Source organism: Aotus nancymaae, unplaced genomic scaffold, assembly GCF_030222135.1.
Source record: "Aotus nancymaae isolate 86718 unplaced genomic scaffold, 86718_ANA_hifiasm-v0.15.2.pri h1tg000008l, whole genome shotgun sequence".
Taxonomy (NCBI): Eukaryota; Metazoa; Chordata; class Mammalia; order Primates; family Aotidae; genus Aotus; species Aotus nancymaae.
The window spans coordinates 1,132,866-1,153,490 of record NW_026988419.1 but is presented as its reverse complement, the minus strand read 5'-3'; the positions used below and the strand labels follow the sequence as shown (position 1 = coordinate 1,153,490).

Below are 20,625 nucleotides of genomic sequence, written 5' to 3'. Positions count from 1 at the left end.
AGCTTACCTTAACACCAATAGTATCTCCGTCTTTCAAGTAATATGGTGCCCCTTGCAAACAATCTTGTTTTTTCTTCTTTTTCCTCTTGGTTATTTGTTGGTTCTATGGGAAAATCAAACATCTTAAATAAGCAAAACTCAACCTCAAGTTCTCACTAAATTCCCTATACTCAAGTTCTCATTAAATTCTCTCTCACACACATTCTCACTAAATTCTATCACATTCTCACTACATTCTCTCTCACTCACATTCTAAATTCTCTCTCACATTCTCACTAAATTCTCTCTCAAGTTCTCACTAAATTCTCTCTCACTGTGAAAAACTGTAGCTAACCTCACTGCTACGCCAATAAGCCCCCACTTCTCTGTGACACCCCAACAACTTTACCCAGCTGGATATCGGAAGCCACTCAAACTTTTCGGGAAAGTATTTGGCAATTTCAATCTTCTCCACAGGAAGACAATAGAAATCAGCAACCCTCTGCCTCAGGGAGCCAGGAGTCCTGCCCTGGGCCGCGTCCCACACCAGGTCCAGGGCAGGGGCATAGGTCCTCTCGCCGGGGATGCGCATCTGTGTCCTCAGCAGCACGTCCTGTGGGCTGCACCAGAAAACTGTCAAGTGCCAAATCCAAACAAACAAACAAAACCTCATGGTAACTTGAGGCATGGTGGGCAAAACTTCCCCTCCAGCTTTTCTGGTTTTTATAAGGAGAGATTTTCCCTAACTGCTGGATGCTAGTGGCAAATCCTTATTCACTTCAATTTCTTTCCATCTTGATGAAGAGTGGAAGCGAAGATCTCATTCTCAGTCCACAGCAGAGCCCCCCAGAGAGGGTAGGGAACCTTCCTCAGTGCAGGAGAAAAGGACAGAGGTGGCAGAAGGGACAGGGTGAGAGGGGCCCAGCCTGACAACCCAGCAGCTGGCAGGAGGAGAGTGGGCTCGAGGCAGGCAGTTATGCCCTTGATTTTGGGGGCTATACATCTGGGCTGCTGTGAGGTACCCGGGGAGAAGAACCTGAGGGCTGGAATTGGGAAGAGAGACACGGTGGGGGTGAGAGACAAGGCTGCAGCTGTGGGAGATGGGAAACCTTGGCAGGAGGAGGAGAAAGAGCAACACTCAGCAAGTCAGGAGAAACAGAGACGTGCAGAGGTCAGCAGACGCCATGGAGGAAAAGCTACAGATAAGAAATAGAAGGCTGTGAGGGGAAATGAAAACTGGTTCTTAGGATGCTGAGACAATGACCGATTTTTAGATGTTGTACTTCTGTTAAGTGTTTCTACCATCAAAAGAGGTAACATAATGAGAGAAAATAAATGACTGGAAGAAAAGAGAGCACATGGGAGGATGTGGGCCTGTGGAATCAGGGGAGTGCAGAGTGCAAGAGCAGAGGCTGCACAGTCCCGTGTCCCCACGGAGGAGAGGCTGCTGGCCAGGGAGTGGGGCCTCGCCCAGCACAGTGCGGCCAGAGGAGGGAAAAGGCATCGGCGCAGATGCTGAAGTTGCCAAGGAGGGGACAGAGGCTACTGGAGAGAAACAGGAGGGACTAGAGGCCTCCTTGAGGAGAGCAGGAGTGGCCTGGAGGTCAGCCAAGGACAGAAGAGCCCACGGAAGGGGCCTGAGGAGGTGCACAGCTGCTCTTCAAGAGGACAAGGGGCACTGTGTCTATCAAAACCCGACACTGCTTACAACCATTGTGACAAAGGGTCAAAATCACAAAGAGCTCACACAAATTCCAAGAGAGCTTTCCCCTTAGACTTCATTGCAGAAACAAGCAAAATACATGAAATAATTCATTCATGCACTCACAAAATATACTTTGCATAAATGCCTGAACTTACTAGTCATCAAAGCACTGGAGCAAATGAGAACAAAATAATCATCTTTCATTTATCAATTTAGGAAACATCTAGACAATGAAATATTCAATGTTGGTTTGTGGGCAAGGTAATATAAACACTCATATTCTGGTACAACTTATCTGAAAAATATTTAACTATTTACAGAGGTTTAAAATGTCCATACCATTTGATCCTGGAATTCTCCTCCAGGAAACTATTTCTGGTTGTACAACTTGTATTAAGAATGCGTTTTTATAAAAACAGTAAAATTAAATACAGGTTAGACATGGATGAAAGAGTGCTTTCTCATATAGTAAGCAGACAACAAGAAGGATATTCACATCATAACGGCTACAGCAAATCTTAATAGTTCATATTTACAAAAGGACTTGTAAACATTTTGCTACAGTGAACACAGAACAAGATGGTTTGATTGTAGACAGTTTTGGGGGCATCTTTATTTAATAACTAATTATTGATTAGGACATGGGCACTCTTACTATTCTAAGTATTGAGGATATAGCAATGAATCAAGTACTTACATTCTAGTAGTGGGACACAGATACTAACAAATACATCGGTAAGTTCAGAAGCTGTCAGGTGATATGAGGATGAATAAAGCAGAATAAGGGGGCAGAGTGATGGGAGCAATGATAAATCTGTTGGGCGGCAGACTGTCGGAACACACTATGACAGCTGTGGGTGGGCCTCTTGCTGACACTTCAGGGTCACGTGGGGTCAATATGCACTTCAGGGTTACTGAAAAATTAATTCTCTCTTACTGTTTTTATGGGAGAACAGGTTCCAAGTTTTAGACACCAGACATACAAACACATTTCTAGAATACAATCTATTTTAAGTTGCTAGGCTACTTAGAAACAGTGAAAAAAAATACTACACTGTTAAGTTGTTAAACCTTAAAAAGGCAAACTATGTTAAAATATGTGTGTGTCACTTTAATGCAGAGTAGAATTTCTTACCCCAGGTTTTCTCCTTTCTGAAGGGGCTCTAAGCAGATCTCAATTCTCCGCCCTAGTTTATATTCCCTGATAATAAGTGAAAGAAAATAATATTGAGTGACATAACATTTAATTTTCTTAAATAATTTTTTCTCAATTTTAAGCCTTTTTCTTGAGCAAAGGATTGTTTTCTGAGTACTTATAAGAACACCCAAGCTTTTGGAAAAGGGAAAAAATGAGAATCCTTGCTGTGGTTACTATTAGGTACTTGAGTCATTTTTACTAAACGTGTAGGTCTGGCTCTGGGAAGATGGCCAAATTGCCAAAGACATTTCCCTATGTTCAGTCAGGGTTAAGATTCTCATACCAGTCACTTTGGGATGGTAATCAGAACTAATTAAAAGCAGCGTTGGCCAGGTGCAGTGGCTCACGTGTATAATCCCAACACTTTGGGAGGCCAAGGTGGGCAGACTACCTGAGGTCAGGAGTTCAAGACCAGCCTGGCCAACATGGCGAAACCCCGTCTCTACTAAAAGTACAAAAATTAGCCGGGTGTGGTGGCGGGTGCCTGTAACCCCAGCTACTCAGGAGGCTGAGGCAGGAGAATCGCTTGAACCTAGAAGGTGGAGTTTGTAGTAAGCCAAGATGACGCCACTGTACTCCAGTCTGGATGACAAGAGCCAGACTCCATCTCAAGAAGAAAAAAAAAAAGCCTTGACCAGGCATAGTGGCTCACGTGCCTATAATCCCAGCACTTTGAGAGGCCAAGGTGGAAGGACTACTTGAGGCTAGGAGTTCCTGACCAGACTGGGCAACACAGGAAGACCTTGTCATAAGAAAATATTAGCCTGGTGTCATGGCACATGCCTGAGGTCCCAGCTACACAGGAGGCTGAGGTGGGAGGATCACATGAGCCCAGGAGGTTGAGGCTGTAGTTGAGCCATGATCACACCACTGTACTCCAGCCTGGGCGACAGATCCAGACCCCATCTATTTAAAAAAAAAGAAAAAAAGAACAAGCAGCCTCAGGGCTGCTTTTTGCAAAGGAAATGAACCAAACCTGCTCTTTAAGTTCAAAGTTTCAGAAGGAGGATCAGCTGAATCCAACATTTCTGAGTGAGAAACAGCTGCTCCTACTTTTCTTCTCACTCCAAATGCTTTTAAGTTGTATAATGTCACAGTCACTGGAGCACAGAAAAAATATACAACACTACATTTATACTTAACATGGAAAACTGAAGTCTTGTTGGGGTTTATGATGAAAAGTGTCACCCAATTCACAAGTGTGGCATGCCTAGGAATGGGCTTTCTGTTTTCACTCAGCTCAGAAAAGTAACACTTCCTCTATTCTTTGCATTAGCCAGTGCGGCGGCAGCAGAGAGTGACGGCATTGCGTCCAGCAAGGAACCGACCTGAGCGGCTGCCGGTCAGTTCGTAAAAGCCTGCCTGGGCACTTCCTCTCCACCGTCCAGGCTCTGAGGTGGGCTGGGGACAGGACACCGAACTCCAGGAAAGGTGGCAAGGTCATGGCCTAGAAAAAGAAACAGACATTTCTCCAATGATTTTAAAAAGCACTCTTCAAAACATACTGTTTTCGAAAAAAATGAAGCACTACACAGTGACATCTCAGGGAAAAGAGTCTCTCAAGTAATGAGAACATCATTTTAAAAGTCACAGGAATCTCTCTTAAATGACACTAACGCTGAGCAGTCTTCATACTCCTCTGCACCAAAATCAGCTTGAGGAAGAAATGAGTTCTCTTATCTCTAAATCTGAGCCAAAAGCTTTTTAATCACGTTTGAAAAATGAAACTTTGGAATTAACTTCCATGTGAGTGAATTCACCAGGGCAGAGTCTGCTCTAATAGTATAGCGGGGACTCATCAGCCTTACTCCATGCCAGTGCAATTCTCCACCAATGTCTGCTCGGCCGATGAGTCAGCTTTTGATTCTGAAATATTTCACAATCTTTGGTTGCAATCAGTAGGTCCAAACTGCTTGTTCTAATTCTGCAGGAGTATATCACTTTAAGCCCCTACTGATACACTTAGGTTGGAGCCTATAAACTTACCAGTATTCATCCATTTTTTCACCTAAAAATAGCAATTTTGTATCTCTCAACCTAATATGAAGCAAAAAAAAAAGTATCTTCCCACTTGTTGTCATGAGAATAATTTTCTTTTTTCCTTTGTTTTTTGAGATGCAGTCTCCCTCCATTGCCCAGCCTGGAGTGCAGTGGCACGATCTCAGCTCACTGTAACCTCCCACTCTGGGTTTAAGTGATTCTCCTGCCTCAGCCTCCTGAGTAGCTGGGATTACATGTGTGCACCACCGTGCCCGGCACTTTTTTTTCTTTTTTGTACTTTTAGTAGAGGTGGGGTTTCACCATGTTGGCCAGGCTGGTTCCAAACTCCTGACCTCAAAGTGATCTGCCCACCTTGGACTCCCAAAGTGCTGGGATTACAGGTGTGAGCCACCACACCTGGCCAATGTCTGCTTTTTCTTGAGGAAGGGTATTTCATATGCTGAGGGCACACGAAAGCCAAACATCAACAAGCGCTAATCTATATAGGCCCTCACAGTTTCTCCTCTAAGAGAAGAAAGGAATGCTCATTTCAGTCCAACAGTACGCAGATGCTTCTTCAACCCTTCGTTGTACTTAACCCAGCCTTTCCATTTGGACAAAACCTTCCTCCTCTGTGAATGCCAGTGCATAAGAAACAACACAGTATCTAGTTTAGCATCCTAACATAAAAGCTGGTGTTCTGACCACCTGGGAAACTGGTAACACAGCTTTTCGTAACAACATTTAACATATGGGTCACAAATGGCACACAAACAATGTAAATAAAGGTATAAAGTGAATGCTTTACAAATGTTCCAAGAAACCATGTGTCCCTAAAAAATAAAAATGAACAAAAGCCGCAAGTCACTGAGGATAGACTGAAACAAAAGCACAGCATGCCTGTCAGAGGAGGGACCAGTGAGGCCACGAGGAGCCGTCTGCACCATGGGCGTGTGTTGCCTGCGAGTACTTACCACTGAACATGGCATATGACAAATGCCATATCAGAACAGACTGTAATTGAGGGAAAAGGAGATAGAAGAATATATTAATATCTCACTGGAAGAAGTCACATTACCACTAAGTTATGGTGCACGGAAGAAGTCTGACCTGAGATTTCAGCTCCGCCAGCGTGGCATCTTCTGAGATCTCTATGTCTCCCAAGTAGAGGAGAGAAACTTCCACATGCTCGTTCCCAGGAGCACCTTCCAAAGCACAGAACAGGATGTTTACAAGGAACTTGAAACTTATTTTGTGTTTCTGAAATACATTGCCATGTTTTGATATTGTAAATAGGTTATTAAAATTCCACTCAAGAGCCTCTGCATCCAAGTTTCGTGAGGAAGCCCCGTCTGGCAGGTGAGTAGGCAGGGGCATGTTGTTGGCAAAATACCATGAGGAATTTGACACTTATGACCCTACGTCGAGTGTACTTTTCCACACTCCCTCCTTCCTCAAAGAAGACTTTTTGCGTAGGATACACTGCCTGCATTCCGTGTGTCAGCTTCCTGTTTCTTCTCATAACACTCATCCCAGCTTGTTCCGTGTGTGTGTGTGTGTGTGCGCGCGTGCATGGGCAGGTGTTTAATCTTCCTCCTCAAAACAACAGCATTTTCTAAAGGAGGCAGGCCATCTATCTTGTCTCCTCAGTGCTGGGTACAATGGGTGCCACGTAATAAGTGCCCAACAAATGCTTACAGAATTAAGGAAATCTTGACAATAAGGCCTTTCCAAGTTTTAAAAAAGGGAAAAACACAATGCTTTCTCATCGAAAACAATATAAAAGCTGGCAACTAAATTTAGATTGTCTTCACTTATTTTTGCTTTGTCTTTACTGCTGAGCACTTCGCCAATGCATGGCAAGAAATTACAGATGGATTAGAAGTCAGCTAAGTGCATTAGACGTTCTTCTTGCGTCTTAAGTAAACTACAGGCTGGCACTACTGGAAAGACAATTTTAGGAAATTCTAAAGAATGAAATATATAATCACGGGTTACACAATGACTTGGTAAAATACCATACATGTGGTGTGGTCCTATACAATTATAAAACCATATTTTCACTGTACCGTTTTCTGTTTAGATACACAAACACTTGCCACTGTGTTATGACTGCCTTCAACATTCATACAGCAAGCTGCTGTGCAGGTCTATAATCTATGAGCAACAGGCTACACCACATAGCCTAGGCGTGGAGGAGGCTCTACCATCTAGGTTTGTGTAAATCACTCTACCACGTTCACACAATGACAAAATCGCCTAACGATGCATTTCTCAAAACATATTCCTGTTAAGTGACACGTGACTGTATTTCCCATTTGTTGTGATACAAATATATTACCAAAAAAGGAACCTTTTATTTACTGTCATGTAGAAACACACTGAATAAACATGCTTTTAAATTCTGTATCCAATTCTACACGTAACTAGAATTCTATCACCAAAGCATTTTTACCATTAGTTAACATGAACTAGTGTAACCCAACTAAAAAGTAACTTTATTTCAATTTTATAGCTCATTCGGCATTACTCTATCCATATAATCCTAACTTCAAAGAATAAGGAGATAAGAATTTGGCTCATTTATATTAATTTTATTACTGAGGCTTAAAAGATTAAAAAGAAATATAAGTAATATAAACTAAATAAACATGATAAAAAGAAAAAAACAGCTAACGAGTTGGGCCTATTAAAAATATACTTGCTTTATCTACACTTACAAAATAGATTAAATAGTGTTTTCTCTATAACGAAGTGGAACTCCTCTTTGTACAAGGGCAACTGAACACACTGATGGTGACTTCTGGCCATCGTGATGTGTGTGGCTGAATGCTGAGTAAGATAACATGCTTGTACTTGTCTATTTTCCTTCTCAGAAGTCAGTGAGATGATGTCAAATGCCCTAGAAGCAGTTCCTGAGGGTTCTGAGGCAGAAAGATTGTGACATGTAGAATGTGGACTCCTGGTCTCTGCCCCTGTGGGCTGCAATGACATCCCTAGAATTGGTTGAAGCCTCGATATTCTGGTACATGGTGATAAATGGGGCCCCTGTTACCCTGAGGATCTTGAGAGATGATACATAAAAGTTTTTGGAAAAGTGTAATATATTCATATAATAGTAAACAACAATAAGATATACAGTGCTTTACAGAGGTTACAGAGCACCTACAGAAATAGCATGGTGTTATGATGTGATGTCTGGAATGACTTATGAAATTAATACGTCTTGATTTACAACCTTACATTTTTAAAATAAATATTTCAATTGACTCTCAGAGCACAGGCAGTCATTTTACCTCTCTTTATTTATGCACTGGCTGCTGAAATCTCATTCTGTTCTCACCTTGGCTGGAAGCGGCTCTCCACACTCTGCCCCAAGAGGAAGTACAGTTGGTCTGGTCCTGATGACTCTCCCAGTGTCCTGAGGGACCCTGAAGCTGGTACCACCAGATGGGCACCTTCAGGAAACCCTGAAGAATGGAGCATGTTTAGCTGTTGTGATTACAAAGATTAAGTGAAACTTCACTTTTACTTCCATAGAAAGAAACATCTTGATGACATAAGATGTTCTTGAACTTACCATTTTTCTTTTTAGATTTATTAACTGTCATAAATTATACTTGTTTTTACAACCAAAAATTTAAAATCATAAAAATCAGACTTTAAGTATCTTAGTAGATAAAATAAATGAGAAGCATAAACAAGAACAAGGCATTTGCTTGAACACACTATACCAGCCTTTCCAGGCACAGCCCAGGCACCGCTGGCCCAGGATACCAGTCCTGGCAGCGCTGTTTGTCACACAGATGCAAGAGCCCATTGATCTAAGTTGGGTTTCTGATACAAACTAAGGAATAAACCCATTGTCTTATACGTACCCTGTAATTTCAGTTTTACTTACTTATCTAGTTCTTCCCACCTCATTTTTGGTTAGTGAAGAATTTTAATAGGTTTATTAAGAGATAAAAGGTGTTATTGTTGCAGCACTTAATTTCCAACAACAGAAGATGAGGATGTGCAAATTAACCACATACAACATTTTAAATAGATAGTTCAAGAAATGTGCATTAGAATATTTTTCTGTTTATCAGATTGGTGAAGATTAACAAATACTCAACCGTCATTCAATTAAATAAATGTAAATCAGAACAACAAAATTCCAGTTTTTCACCTAGCAGACTGTCAAAAACCAGAAAATTATGTTGGTGAAAATATCGGTAAACTTGAACACTTGTAAGTTGGTAGCAGGAATATAAACTGCTGAGAAGTTTCTGTAGAATAATTCGCCCATATCTGCCGAATTTTAAAATGTGCAGCCATTACATGTTTAGCAATTTATATTCTGATATACTAGTATATGCATAGAAAGCCGTATGTGCAAGAATATTCATGCAAATTGTTTATGGGACCAAAAACCATGAACCAACTTCAACGACCCTGTTTAAAAGATTTTTGGCTGGGCTTGGTGGCTCACACCTATAACCCTAGCACTCTGGGGAGGCTGAAATTTAGGGCCATTTTTTTCTCTTTTGGGTTCACCTTTACGTGCATCCTCAGTTTAAAAGAAACAATATTGGTTTTAGAAAGTAGTGACATGCAATGCTTATGAAAGGGCAGTGAAATGAGCCCTCTCATATGCTACTGCATATAACGTCACGGCTTTAAAGAGGTCATACCTTTGGACTTAGCAATTCTATATTTAGAACTATTTTCAGAAAGACTTATTTAAGTACTATTTATAAAAACAAAATATTAAAAACAATCTAAGCTTCCAACAATGAGGATACAGATGAATTAAACTAGTAAAACATTACACCTTGGATATGATGATTATTTTTGGATTTTATGAGGTTAAAATGTTAAATATAAAAGATAGGAAATAGGCCGGGCGCGGTGGCTCACGCCTGTAATCCCAGCACTTTGGGAGGCCGAGGCGGGTGGATCACGAGGTCAAGAGATCGAGACCATCCCGGTCAACATGGTGAAACCCCGTCTCTACTAAAAATACAAAAAATTAGCTGGGCACGGTGGTGCGTGCCTGTAATCCCAGCTACTCAGGAGGCTGAGGCAGGAGAATTGCCAGAACCCAGGAGGCGGAGGTTGTGGTGAGCCGAGATCGTGCCATTGCACTCCAGCCTGGGTAACAACAGCGAAACTCCGTCTCAAAAAAAAAAAAAAAAAAAAAAAAAGGAAATAAAAATGTTATGTGTAATTGATATTAATTTTGGTGAGAATATTTAAAAGTTAGGAAACATATCTGATTGGTAGCATTTGGGGAAAGTTCTCTATTCTCTTTATGACTATCTGAATTTCCCTATTTTCCCTAAATGAGACTATATTATCTCTGTAATCAGATAACAATAATTATTACTTATGCGATGTATATTCAGAAGTAAAATCTCACCAGAGGAGGAAGTTGTCCTTCAATTAAAAGCAAAGTATCTCCAGAACATATCAGAAGTTCTTTCAGTGTTGCATCCTGGGAATACAGAAATTCTTTTTTGTCACTTATGAATTCTGAAAGGAACAGATCATTGGATCTTTTTAAAACACTATGCCTATATTCTCTTTTCAAGAAATAAATGAATAATAAAGCAGATATTGAAGACACAGGAAATAAGCTAAGACTATAAAATCAGTACAGCATTATTTGTTAAATTGTGGGTTATAAACTGTAAGTATTACAAAAGACCTGAGGAAAGGGAGCTAGATGAGATGAGAAATGAGAGACTGATTCACAGAAGATGAAATTTTAGTTAAGCCTAAAAAGATGGGTTGGATTTGGAAAGCTAGAGAAAATAAGAGAAGGAATTTCTTAAGAAAAAAAGAACAAGATTGATATTAACATGGCTTGTTTTGGTAGAGCACTGAGGCCACACTGATTGGAGTGGAAAGTACCAGGAGGTCACAGTGGACTGGAAGGGCAGGCACTAACCACAGGGATGTGGAGTGGAAATAAAGGAGCCATGGGAGATTTTGGAGGAGATTTTCCAGCTCAATTTGGCTGCAATATGCATGACATTGAAGCAAAAAACACCTGCGCCCAGAAAGCCATTACAATAATTTAGGTGAGAGGCATAAGAAGGCTAGCCTAGAGCCAAGCGTGGGAATGGTCACAGGAGTGGAAAAGCTGACAGGTTTGGAGGCTGAGAGGAAACATGAAGAATGAAAGATGAAGAGGGTAAACCATATTTTACTCTTAAGATGGGAAAGATAGCTGGCAAGGCTGGAACAAGAAGCCAGTTCCGAGGGTAATGAGTTGGCTTTTGGCTCACTTCTTAATCCAGGCAGTCAAACTCCTGGCCAGGCCCCAAGAGGGGCCTCCCTCGGTTGACTTACTGACTGCTAAACAGCAAAGAGCATTCCAGTGCAAGGCCCCAGCACACTGGCCTAGATCAACCTTCTGCTGACATTCAGTGCCCCTTTTTGCAGAACAGGAAGCAGGCAGGTGAAGACTGGGCAAAGGGCTGCTGACCACAGCTACCTAAGCCTCCTCACAGAGCTTCATTTTGGGTCTCTACTTCTAAGGCTATGGGTTTAAACTGGGAAATGTAAAGCTATTTGGACCAACAAGATGACTAACTAGATTCCAACTATCCTGTGATAAAATTATTCCTAATGCTACCCTAAGAGTTTGGCTGAATCGAGTTTGGATAAAAGCCTATCACTTAGGAATGGTTGGTAAGACAAATTCTGTCACCATTAACTTACAGAGAAACTCTGAGATCAAGATATTCAGGGGTCAAAACTTCAGACTATATCTATCTATACAATTATTCTATTAGCTCAAATGTCTGTTCTGTGAAGTTCTCTGCCTTCTCATGAACTAATCCTCCTAGAGGCATACACTCATGGCAAGGGGTTTACCACAGATGTCAGAAATGTTCGCACTGCACTGAGACGTTCCCTTTATCAAAAAAAACTATAGTAAGAAAAAAGTGAAACAGACCCATTCACAGATATCTGTATCCCACAGAAAGTAATTAAAGCCTTCTCATGAGTGGAGTGAGTATCTTGAATGAAAATATGACATAAACATAATCATATGAAAGAGTAAAATGTATAGAAATCATCTTACTTCTTCACATAAAGGCTCCCCAGCTTCATAGCACCAATCCATTTTTCGTAAATGCCAGGCATCTCCTATAAAGCAAAATTGGGATGAAAAAAAATTCAGAATATGCTTTATGAGTTTGTCAGGAATGGCCCTTCTGGATAAGTGAGTATCAAACGGGGTTTAATCTGCTGATAATTGTTAATTTTTAGGTAAATTATCTCTTCCAGAGCATGAAAAAAATTACATTTCCTCAATCTGGTTTTCTCTCTCTTCTACCAAGAACTGTATACTCATGAATAAAAGAAACACTTGCTACTATTATATTAGGTTGGTGCAAAAGTAACTGTAGTTTTTGCGTTTACTTTTTTTTTTGGAGACGGGTTCTCGCTCTGTCACCCAGGCTGGAGTTACAGTAGTGTGATCTCAGCTCACTGCAACCTCCGCCTCTGGGATTCAGGTGATTCTCCTGCCTCAGTCTCCCAAATAGCTGAGACTACAGGCACGTGCCATCATGCCTGGCTAATTTTTTGTATTTTTAGTAGAGACAGGGTTTCACGATGTTGGCCAGGATGGTCTCGAACTCCTGACTTCAGGTGATCTACCCGCCTCAGCCTCCCAAAGTGCTAGGATTACAGGCGTGAGTCACTGAGCCCGGCCTGCCTTTACTTTTAATGGCAAAACCACAATTACTTTTGTACCAGCTTAATACGATATTTACTTTATACCTTTATTATGTGTACCCACATATATATATATAATGTATCAGTATACATATATGTACATAGAATCCCTTCTCAAAGCATTATTAACTGAGTTTTATTTCACTGTCTTGGCTGAAAATAGATGCTAACATTGCCCAGCAACTGTTAATATGTACAAGAAAATTATTCCTATCTACTTAGCAGTTAATCTAACAAAAATGTAGCGCTAGTGCTTTCTGAACAGCATTTTAATACAGTTGACATGTTAATATTTATAAATTTTAAATTGACTTTAATCAAAGAGTTGTTTTTCAGCATACTTGCTGCACTAGTGAAATGAGAAGAGAATTTTTTGCTTTTTTATTCCCAACAGGCAAGCAAAGGAGAGATCTTTTTTGGGGTGGGAAGAAAGTTGAATGCAATAAAAGAAAGAAATCCTGGTTATTAAAAATAATAGCAATGCTTATGAACACAAAACTCCTCCTACTCACCAAAAACATGAAATAGCCAAAGAATAAACACAGATGTCATATTTATCTCAATTTTTGAATCCCAATACTCTTGTTTGCAGACCTTCTTTATCATTAGTTCTAGTTGTTTTGGAGACAGGCTCCCACTCCTGTCTGGAGTGCAATGGTACAATTTCTTTTTTTTTTTGAGATGGAGTTTCGCTCTTGTTACCCAGACTGGAGTGCAATGGCGCGATCTCGGCTCACCGCAACCTCTGCCTCCTGGGTTCAAGCAATTCTCCTGCCTCAGCCTCCTGAGTAGCTGGGATTACAGGCACGCGCCACTATGCCCAGCTAATTTTTTGTATTTTTAGTAGAGACGGGGTTTCACCATGTTGACCAGGATGGTCTCGATCTCTTGACCTCGTGATCCACTCGCCCCGGCCTCCCAAAGTGCTGGGATTACAGGCGTGAGCCACTGCACCCGGAGTACAATCTCAGCTCCCTACAACCTCCACCTTTCGGGCTCAAGTGTTTCTCTTATTTCAGCCTCCTGAGTAGCTGGGACTGCAGGTGCATACCACTGTAGTCTGCTAATTTTTGTATTTTTTGTAGAGGTGGGGTTTCACCACATTGCCCAAGCTGGTCTTGAACTCCTGGGCTCAAGTGATCTACCTGCCTTGGCCTCCCAAAGTGTTGGGATTACAGGTGTGAGCCACTGCACTCAGCCAAGTTCTAGCTTTAAATACAGAAAAATTTATATCAGTTAAAAAACGTAATTTAAGTACCTCTAAGAAGCCACCAGTAAGTTAAAAGTGAACACGATTACTTCACAGTACAGCATGGTGAAAATAAGTTGGGTTGTGAAAAGAGAATGACCTAGATACCTGCTGTACAACTCTGGGGGAACCATTTCACCTTTCTTGGCCTTTGTTTCCTCATCTATAAAATGGGCATGTGGGATGACCCCTGCATGGTAGGGCTGTTGTCGAGGTTAAGTTAAGTGAGACATTGCGTGTAACTTCTAGAAGAATGTCTTGTACCCAGATCACCTTAACTTCCTTTCCAGACAACAAAGCCACAGGCTTCCACATTCATGAAGTCTGAGAACAGCGAAGTGCTCTACTGAAAGGAGAATGAGGCCTTATCAAGCTCACTGACATGATCCCACCTGGAAAGTTATTTCAGTTATCTTCGATTTATTTTTTTCATTCATTCTATATTCCCTCACCTATACCACAAAAATACTGACATGAAACAGAACACACTGAAATTTGCAATCAGTGAGATTTAAAAGAATCAGTGGAAGACCTGTGTATCTCCAGGTGGTATACATCTTAGCTTTATTTCTTTTTATTTTAAGTTCTGGGGTACATGTGCAGGATGTGCAGGTCTGTTACATAGGTAAATGTGTGCCATGGTCATTTGCTGCACCTATTAACCTATGACCTAGGTATTAAGCTCAGAATGTATTAGCTATTTTTCCTGATGCTCTCCCTCACCCCCCCAGCTCCCGCTCCCTGACGTACACACCAACAGGCCCCAGCGTGTGTTGTTCCCCTCCCTGTGTCCATGTGTTCTCATTGTTTGGCTCCTACTTATAAGTGAGAACATGTGGTGTCTGGTTTTCTGTTCCTGCATTAGTTTGCTGAGGATAATGACCCAGCTCCATCATGACTCTGCAAAGGACACGATCTCATCCCTTCCTATGGCTGCACAGTATTCCGTGGTGTATATGCATCACATTTTCTTTATCCAGTCTATCTCTGATGGGCATTTGGGCTGATTCCATGTCTTTGCCATTGTGAATAGTGCTGCAATGAACATACACAGGCATGTATCTTTATAATAGAATGATTTATATTCCTTTGGGTATACAGCCAGTAATGGCATTGCTGGATCAATGGTATTTCTGGTTCTAGGTCTTTGAGGAATCGCCACATTGTCTTCCACAATGGTTGAGCTAATTTACACTCCCACCAACAGTGTAAAGCATTCCTACTTTGTACCTTTGCTAGATCTATCTAGGTTCTCTCCTCAGCGCTATACCACTAGTTTTCTTTTAGCATGCCAACAAGAAACAGGATAATTCATTATGTACATATAGAAGGGTCAACTGCTTTTTATTTCTCCACACCCTGTAATTTCTTTTTTCCTACAACCCTGGAGAAAAACAAAGTTCAAAAAATTTTCATTAGGCTTATAAATAATATGTTGTTATGGTAAGTAACTTACCTTGTAGGCCAGATTTCTCCAGCATTAACTTTAAACACTGTAAAGATAAACAATGTGCAATGTTAGTTTTCTGTTTCTGAGTTACAGTTCTAGGACAAACATGCTTTTTGGACCCTAGGCCTATTTAAATCTGACTATATTTAATGATTCCTGAGTAGGTAAAGATAGACACAGTTAAGAAAATGGCACACAAGTCAGCTTTCCTTTCTAAGGGCTAGGTGGGGCCAGTTCAGGAGGGGGAAAAACAGTTTCTGGTGTTTGCAAGTAGGACTTAGTTCAAAGTTTCATCCACCAACTCCCAGGTCTGAACCATGACTTCCTTCCTATAAGGATTAACTGTGTGTCTTTGGCCAAATATGATTTATCAAGCTAATTTCATAGACATTAAACTCTGAATCCTATAAAAGGAGATTAGCCTTTATTTAGCATCCATGAAACACAACTGATCATATAAAAACTCACAAGAATTGTGCAAGCTGTGATCTCATGGCATAATGCAAAAATGATACAATATTAACAAAAGTTTCAATAAAACAAAAATAGTATTTAAAACAATTTCTTGAGGGAAAAACACTGCTACTTAAATCTTGGGCAAGCGAGCAAATAAAATCTGATTTCTACTACATTAGAGCAAAAGGAAGCAAAAATAAGGATAGTCACTGCTGTACTGTTTATAATGAGAAAAATGGCAAACAAAAAAACTCACAAAAAATACAGATTAATGGGAGATTTTTAAAAAAGGAAATGTCTTAAAGCAGTTCAAATAATAAAACAGATTTTTATATATTGCTCTTAAAATATCTTTAAAATATTTTAAGTGAAACAAAGTTCTAGTATAATATATGCAGAGTGATCCCATTTATAATTTAAAAGAAATCACAGAAACAAAGCACACCCTTCATTTCTATATGTATGTACAAAGACACATGCTGGTATAGGCACAGCAAAGGCCTGAAGGGACACACACTCTACTTATGTGGATAAGATGATGTCATCCGATTCCAACAGTGACTTCCAGAGAAAGGACTAGAATAGAGTGGTAACCAAGGGGGACTGTTACTCCCCCGAGAAGTTTAAAATGAGAAGAAACCCATGATTATTTGTATGATAAAAAAATAAAAGAAGGCTTTAAAATATAATTATGGATTGTTTAGAAAATGACAATGAAAACACAGTATACTAAAACGCGGTGGATGAATGAAAGCAAACTTATAGTCTAAGAAAACTTAAAGTCTTAAACATTGTATTTAAGAAAAACAATCAAACAATGGAGCAATCAACTTAACTGTGCTTTAGGAAGGGAAAACAGAGAGCATAAGCCTTGTTTCAGAAACAGCAAGGAAGCCAGTGTGGCTGGAGTAGAGTGAGTAAGAGGGGGAAATGGTTGGAGGTTTGAAAACAAAACAAAAATATACCAGAGAACCAGATCACAAAGGCCCTTGTGCATACATTCAAGGCTTCATCTCTTACTCTGGGCAAGATGGGAAACCACAGGAGGGTTGTGAGTATAGGAGTGACTAATTTCTCTTACATTTTAAAGGATCACTTAACTTTTTTATAAGAACAGACACTGGGAAGTGTAAGGCTATAAAGAAGGAGATCAGTTAGGAAGCTGATGGATGAAATTAATTTCAGATGAAAAAGATGACAGGTTTGACAGGTGGTGGCAATGAACAGAATGAGATGTGGTCAGATCCTAGGTACATTTTGATGGTAGAATCAAAACAACGTCCTGTGAAACTGAATGTGAAGTAAGAAACAGAAGAATCAAGGATGACTTTAAGACTTTCAGCCTAAACAAGTAAAAAATGGAGCTGCCATTAACTGAAAAAGAAAAATATGAAGAAAGAGAAGAATCAAGGGTGACTTCAAGACTTTCAGCCTAAACAAGTAAAAAGTAGAGCTGCCATTAACTGAAAAAGAGAAACATATGAGTGGGGTATGTTTCAGGGAGAAGAAGAGTTTTTCTGTGAATATGTTCTAGGTTGGGATGATTGTCAGACAACTAGGTGGCAGCTGGATGTTCTGGGGCCAGGTCCAGTCTAACAACCGAGCAGCAGAATGCTCAAAGACAGAGAAGAGGAGGAGAGAGCAAACTGAGAAAGGTAGGCCAGTGAAATATATGGAAGAGCTGTGGTCTTCTGGAGCCCAGTGACAAAAGTGTTTCAAATAATAGAGTCATCAGCTATAGCGAATGTTGCTGATAGAACAAGTAAGATGAAGAGTAAAAACTGCTCATTGTACATAGTAATGTGGAGGCCACAAATGACTCTGACATAAGCTGTTTTAGTGACACAGCAAGGAACAAGTCAGCCTGCAAGGGGTTCAACAGAGTACAGAAAGGAAAATATATCACTTTTGAAAAGTTCTGTGGTTTCTTTCTTCGAAATTAAAAAACGTAAAGTTAAAAAGGCCAGTAAAAAACTGGGAAAATACCTGCAGAGAACAGTAAAATGATCCTCAAATACCCATCACCCAGTCCCAGTTACCGGTTGAGTATCCCTTATCTGAAATACTTAGGACTAGAAGTGTTTCAAATTTTGGATTTTTTTTTTAAATTTTGGAATATCTGCATTATACTTACCAGCTAAGCAAACTTAATCCAAAAATCTAAATCTGAAATGCTCCAATGTACATTTTCTTCAAGTGTCATGTCAAAGAGTCAAAAAGTGCTCAAAAAGTTTTGGATTTTGCAATCTAGCAGTGGCCTGCCTCCCTAGAGAGAGCACTGCACAGCTGCCTTGCCCACACATGCCTGTACCCAGCCCAATAGCCAGTGTGGCAGTATTCCCCACCCCAGAGAGACCAACACACAGCTATGTTCGGATTGTGCTTGGTCTCAGCACAAACCAGCACCCTTTCCTCCAGCAAACCATGTCACCTCTGTCACAAACACCCATAGCCTAAGCAATTGCAGATATCATTAACGAGGATTACAGCTGAAGAACTGGTGTAGAGATCACGCTATTGAGTCCACCAGGAACCAAAGCCAACAACATATCATTTCCAACAGACACCCTAGAACCCATCTGTAAGAAAAAGCTCCTCCCTATAAAAGCTACTCCATAAAATTGGAAAAATTAAATGTTCAAGTAAATGCAAAGATATTAACATAAGAAGACAAGAAACATAAAGAGCCAAGGAAATATGATATTCTGAAAGGAACACAACTAAGTCTCCAGTAATAAACCACAAAGAAAAGTATATTTTTGAAATGACTGAAGAGACATTCAAAGCAATGATCTTAAGGAAACTCATAAACAAGAGAATACAAACAATTCAAAATTCAACAAAATCAGAAAAAAATAATTCACAATCTGAATCAGAAATTCATCAGAGAAAGAATTTCTGAACTTGACAGGTCTTTTGAAATAACCCAGTCAGAGGAATAAAAAGAAATAACAATTTAAAAAGAATGAAGAAAGTCTACAGGACCAACAAGACACCACTAAATGAAAACATTTTCTAATCATAGAATAGCCAGGGCAGAATAAATGACAAAAGACACAGAAATCTATTTAATGAAATAATAGGTGAAAAATTCCCAAGTCTGGGAGAGACATGGATATCCAGATCCAGAAAGCTCACAGGTCCCTGATTAAACACAAAAAGATCCTCTTTGGGCACTTTATAATCAGACTGTCAAAGGTTAAAGACAAAAAGATAATTCTGAAAGCTACAACAGAAAAGCATTAAGTCACATATAAGGGAATCCCCAGTAGACTATCAGTGGATTTCTTTAGACTATCAGTGGATTTCTTAGCAGAAACTTTGCAGGCCGGAAGAAAATGGGGTAATATAGGAAAGAAAAAAAACAGTCAGCCAAGAATAGTATATCTAGCAAAGCTATCCTTCAGAAATGAAGGTGAGATAAAAATCTCAGATAAGAAAAAGCTAAAGGAATTTAGCACCACTAGACCAATCTTACAAGAAATACTTAAGGGGGTGTAACGACTGGAAACAAAAGTATGATAATTACTATCATAAAAACACATGACAGTATAAAAATCACTAGTATAGGTAAATTCATAATCATACTCAGAATACCCCAGTGTTGCAATGGTGCTATATAAATCTATCAATTCTCTTCCATGAAGGTTTCAAGTCAAAATAGTCAAAAACAACAACAGCTATAATTAGTGGCTAAGGACACAATACATAAAGATGTAAATTAAAGCAACAAAAATATAAATTGTAGAGGGAAGGGAAAAAAATTCTAAAGTATTTTTATATGACCAAAGTTGAGTTGAATACTTTATCTTAGCCCCACAGTAACCACAAAGAAAGAAATGACAGCAAATACACAAAAAAGAAAGAGAAAAGAAACAAAGCTTAGCACCATAGATAACCATTAAACCACAGAAGTAAACGACCCAGAAAGGGAGAAAAAAGATTTACAAAACAATCAGAAAACAATTAACAAAATGGCAGGAATAAGTTCTTACTTATCAATAATAACCTTGATCAAATTATTCAATTAAAAGATACAGAGTGACTGAATGGATTACAAAAAAGAAGACCCAACTATATGTTGCCTAAGAGACTCACCTCACTGTTAAACACAGATTGAAAGTGAAGGGATGGAAAAAGTCCATGCAAATAGAAACCAAAAGCGAGCAAGAGTAGCTGCATTTTTGTCAGATAAAACAGATCTTAACTCAAAAACTGTAAAAAGTTATTATAATTGATAATGGTCATTGTAGAAGAAGGTCATTATATAATAACTTACTATATAATCTATAATGATATAAAGGGATTCAACAAGAGAATATAACAATTGTAAATATATATGCAAACACCACCAGAACACCCAAATATACAAAGCAAGTATTATTAGACCTCTAGAGGGATGAGACTGTAATACAGTAATAGTAGGGACTTCAACACCCCACTTTCAATAATGCACAGATCAAGACAGAAAACCAACAAAGAAACATAAACTTTAACTGCACCATAGACCAAATGGAGCTAACACATTTACAGAACATTCCATCCAACAGCTGCAGGATACACATTCCTGTCAACTGCACAGAAAATATTATCCATGACAGATCATACATTAGACCACAAAACAAGTCTTAATAAATTTAAGAAGACAGAGATCATAACTAGGTTCATTAATTTATTAGGAGTTGAAAAAATGTGAAATTCTAAAATGCCTTCCTATTAGTTGGAATATGTTTATGAAAAAAACTGCTCATTATCTGATTAGCTACCCTAAGATACAGTTTGCAAGAGAAAAAAAAATGCTTTATTTTTTCCCTTTATGGCTGCCTAGCATCCATAGGTAACAGTGTATTTTTTAATAGAATAATTATGAA

The 20,625-nt window shown here is 39.6% G+C and overlaps 1 protein-coding gene across 8 annotated transcripts in view; it reads right to left on the bottom strand.

Annotated features, from left to right (window-relative positions):
• Nucleotides 1-20,625, bottom strand: part of USP40 (ubiquitin specific peptidase 40) — an 88,898-nt gene that overhangs the window by 10,947 nt on the left and 57,326 nt on the right. For 6 of the 8 annotated variants that reach the window (XM_012434143.2, XM_064372869.1, XM_012434144.2 and 3 more), the window contains 9 exons: nucleotides 15,305-15,341; nucleotides 11,941-12,005; nucleotides 10,267-10,341; nucleotides 8,206-8,332; nucleotides 5,973-6,067; nucleotides 4,211-4,329; nucleotides 2,820-2,885; nucleotides 389-599; nucleotides 8-103 (listed from right to left, as the gene is read on the bottom strand). In XM_012434143.2, the coding sequence (XP_012289566.1) occupies nucleotides 8-103; nucleotides 389-599; nucleotides 2,820-2,885; nucleotides 4,211-4,329; nucleotides 5,973-6,067; nucleotides 8,206-8,332; nucleotides 10,267-10,341; nucleotides 11,941-12,005; nucleotides 15,305-15,341 (891 nt within the window). Of the gene's footprint in view, nucleotides 1-7; nucleotides 104-388; nucleotides 600-2,817; nucleotides 2,886-4,210; nucleotides 4,330-5,836; nucleotides 5,877-5,972; nucleotides 6,068-8,205; nucleotides 8,333-10,266; nucleotides 10,342-11,940; nucleotides 12,006-15,304; nucleotides 15,342-20,625 lie in introns of those variants that run through there. The other 2 variants (XM_064372871.1, XM_064372873.1) reach the window with 2 other exon arrangements.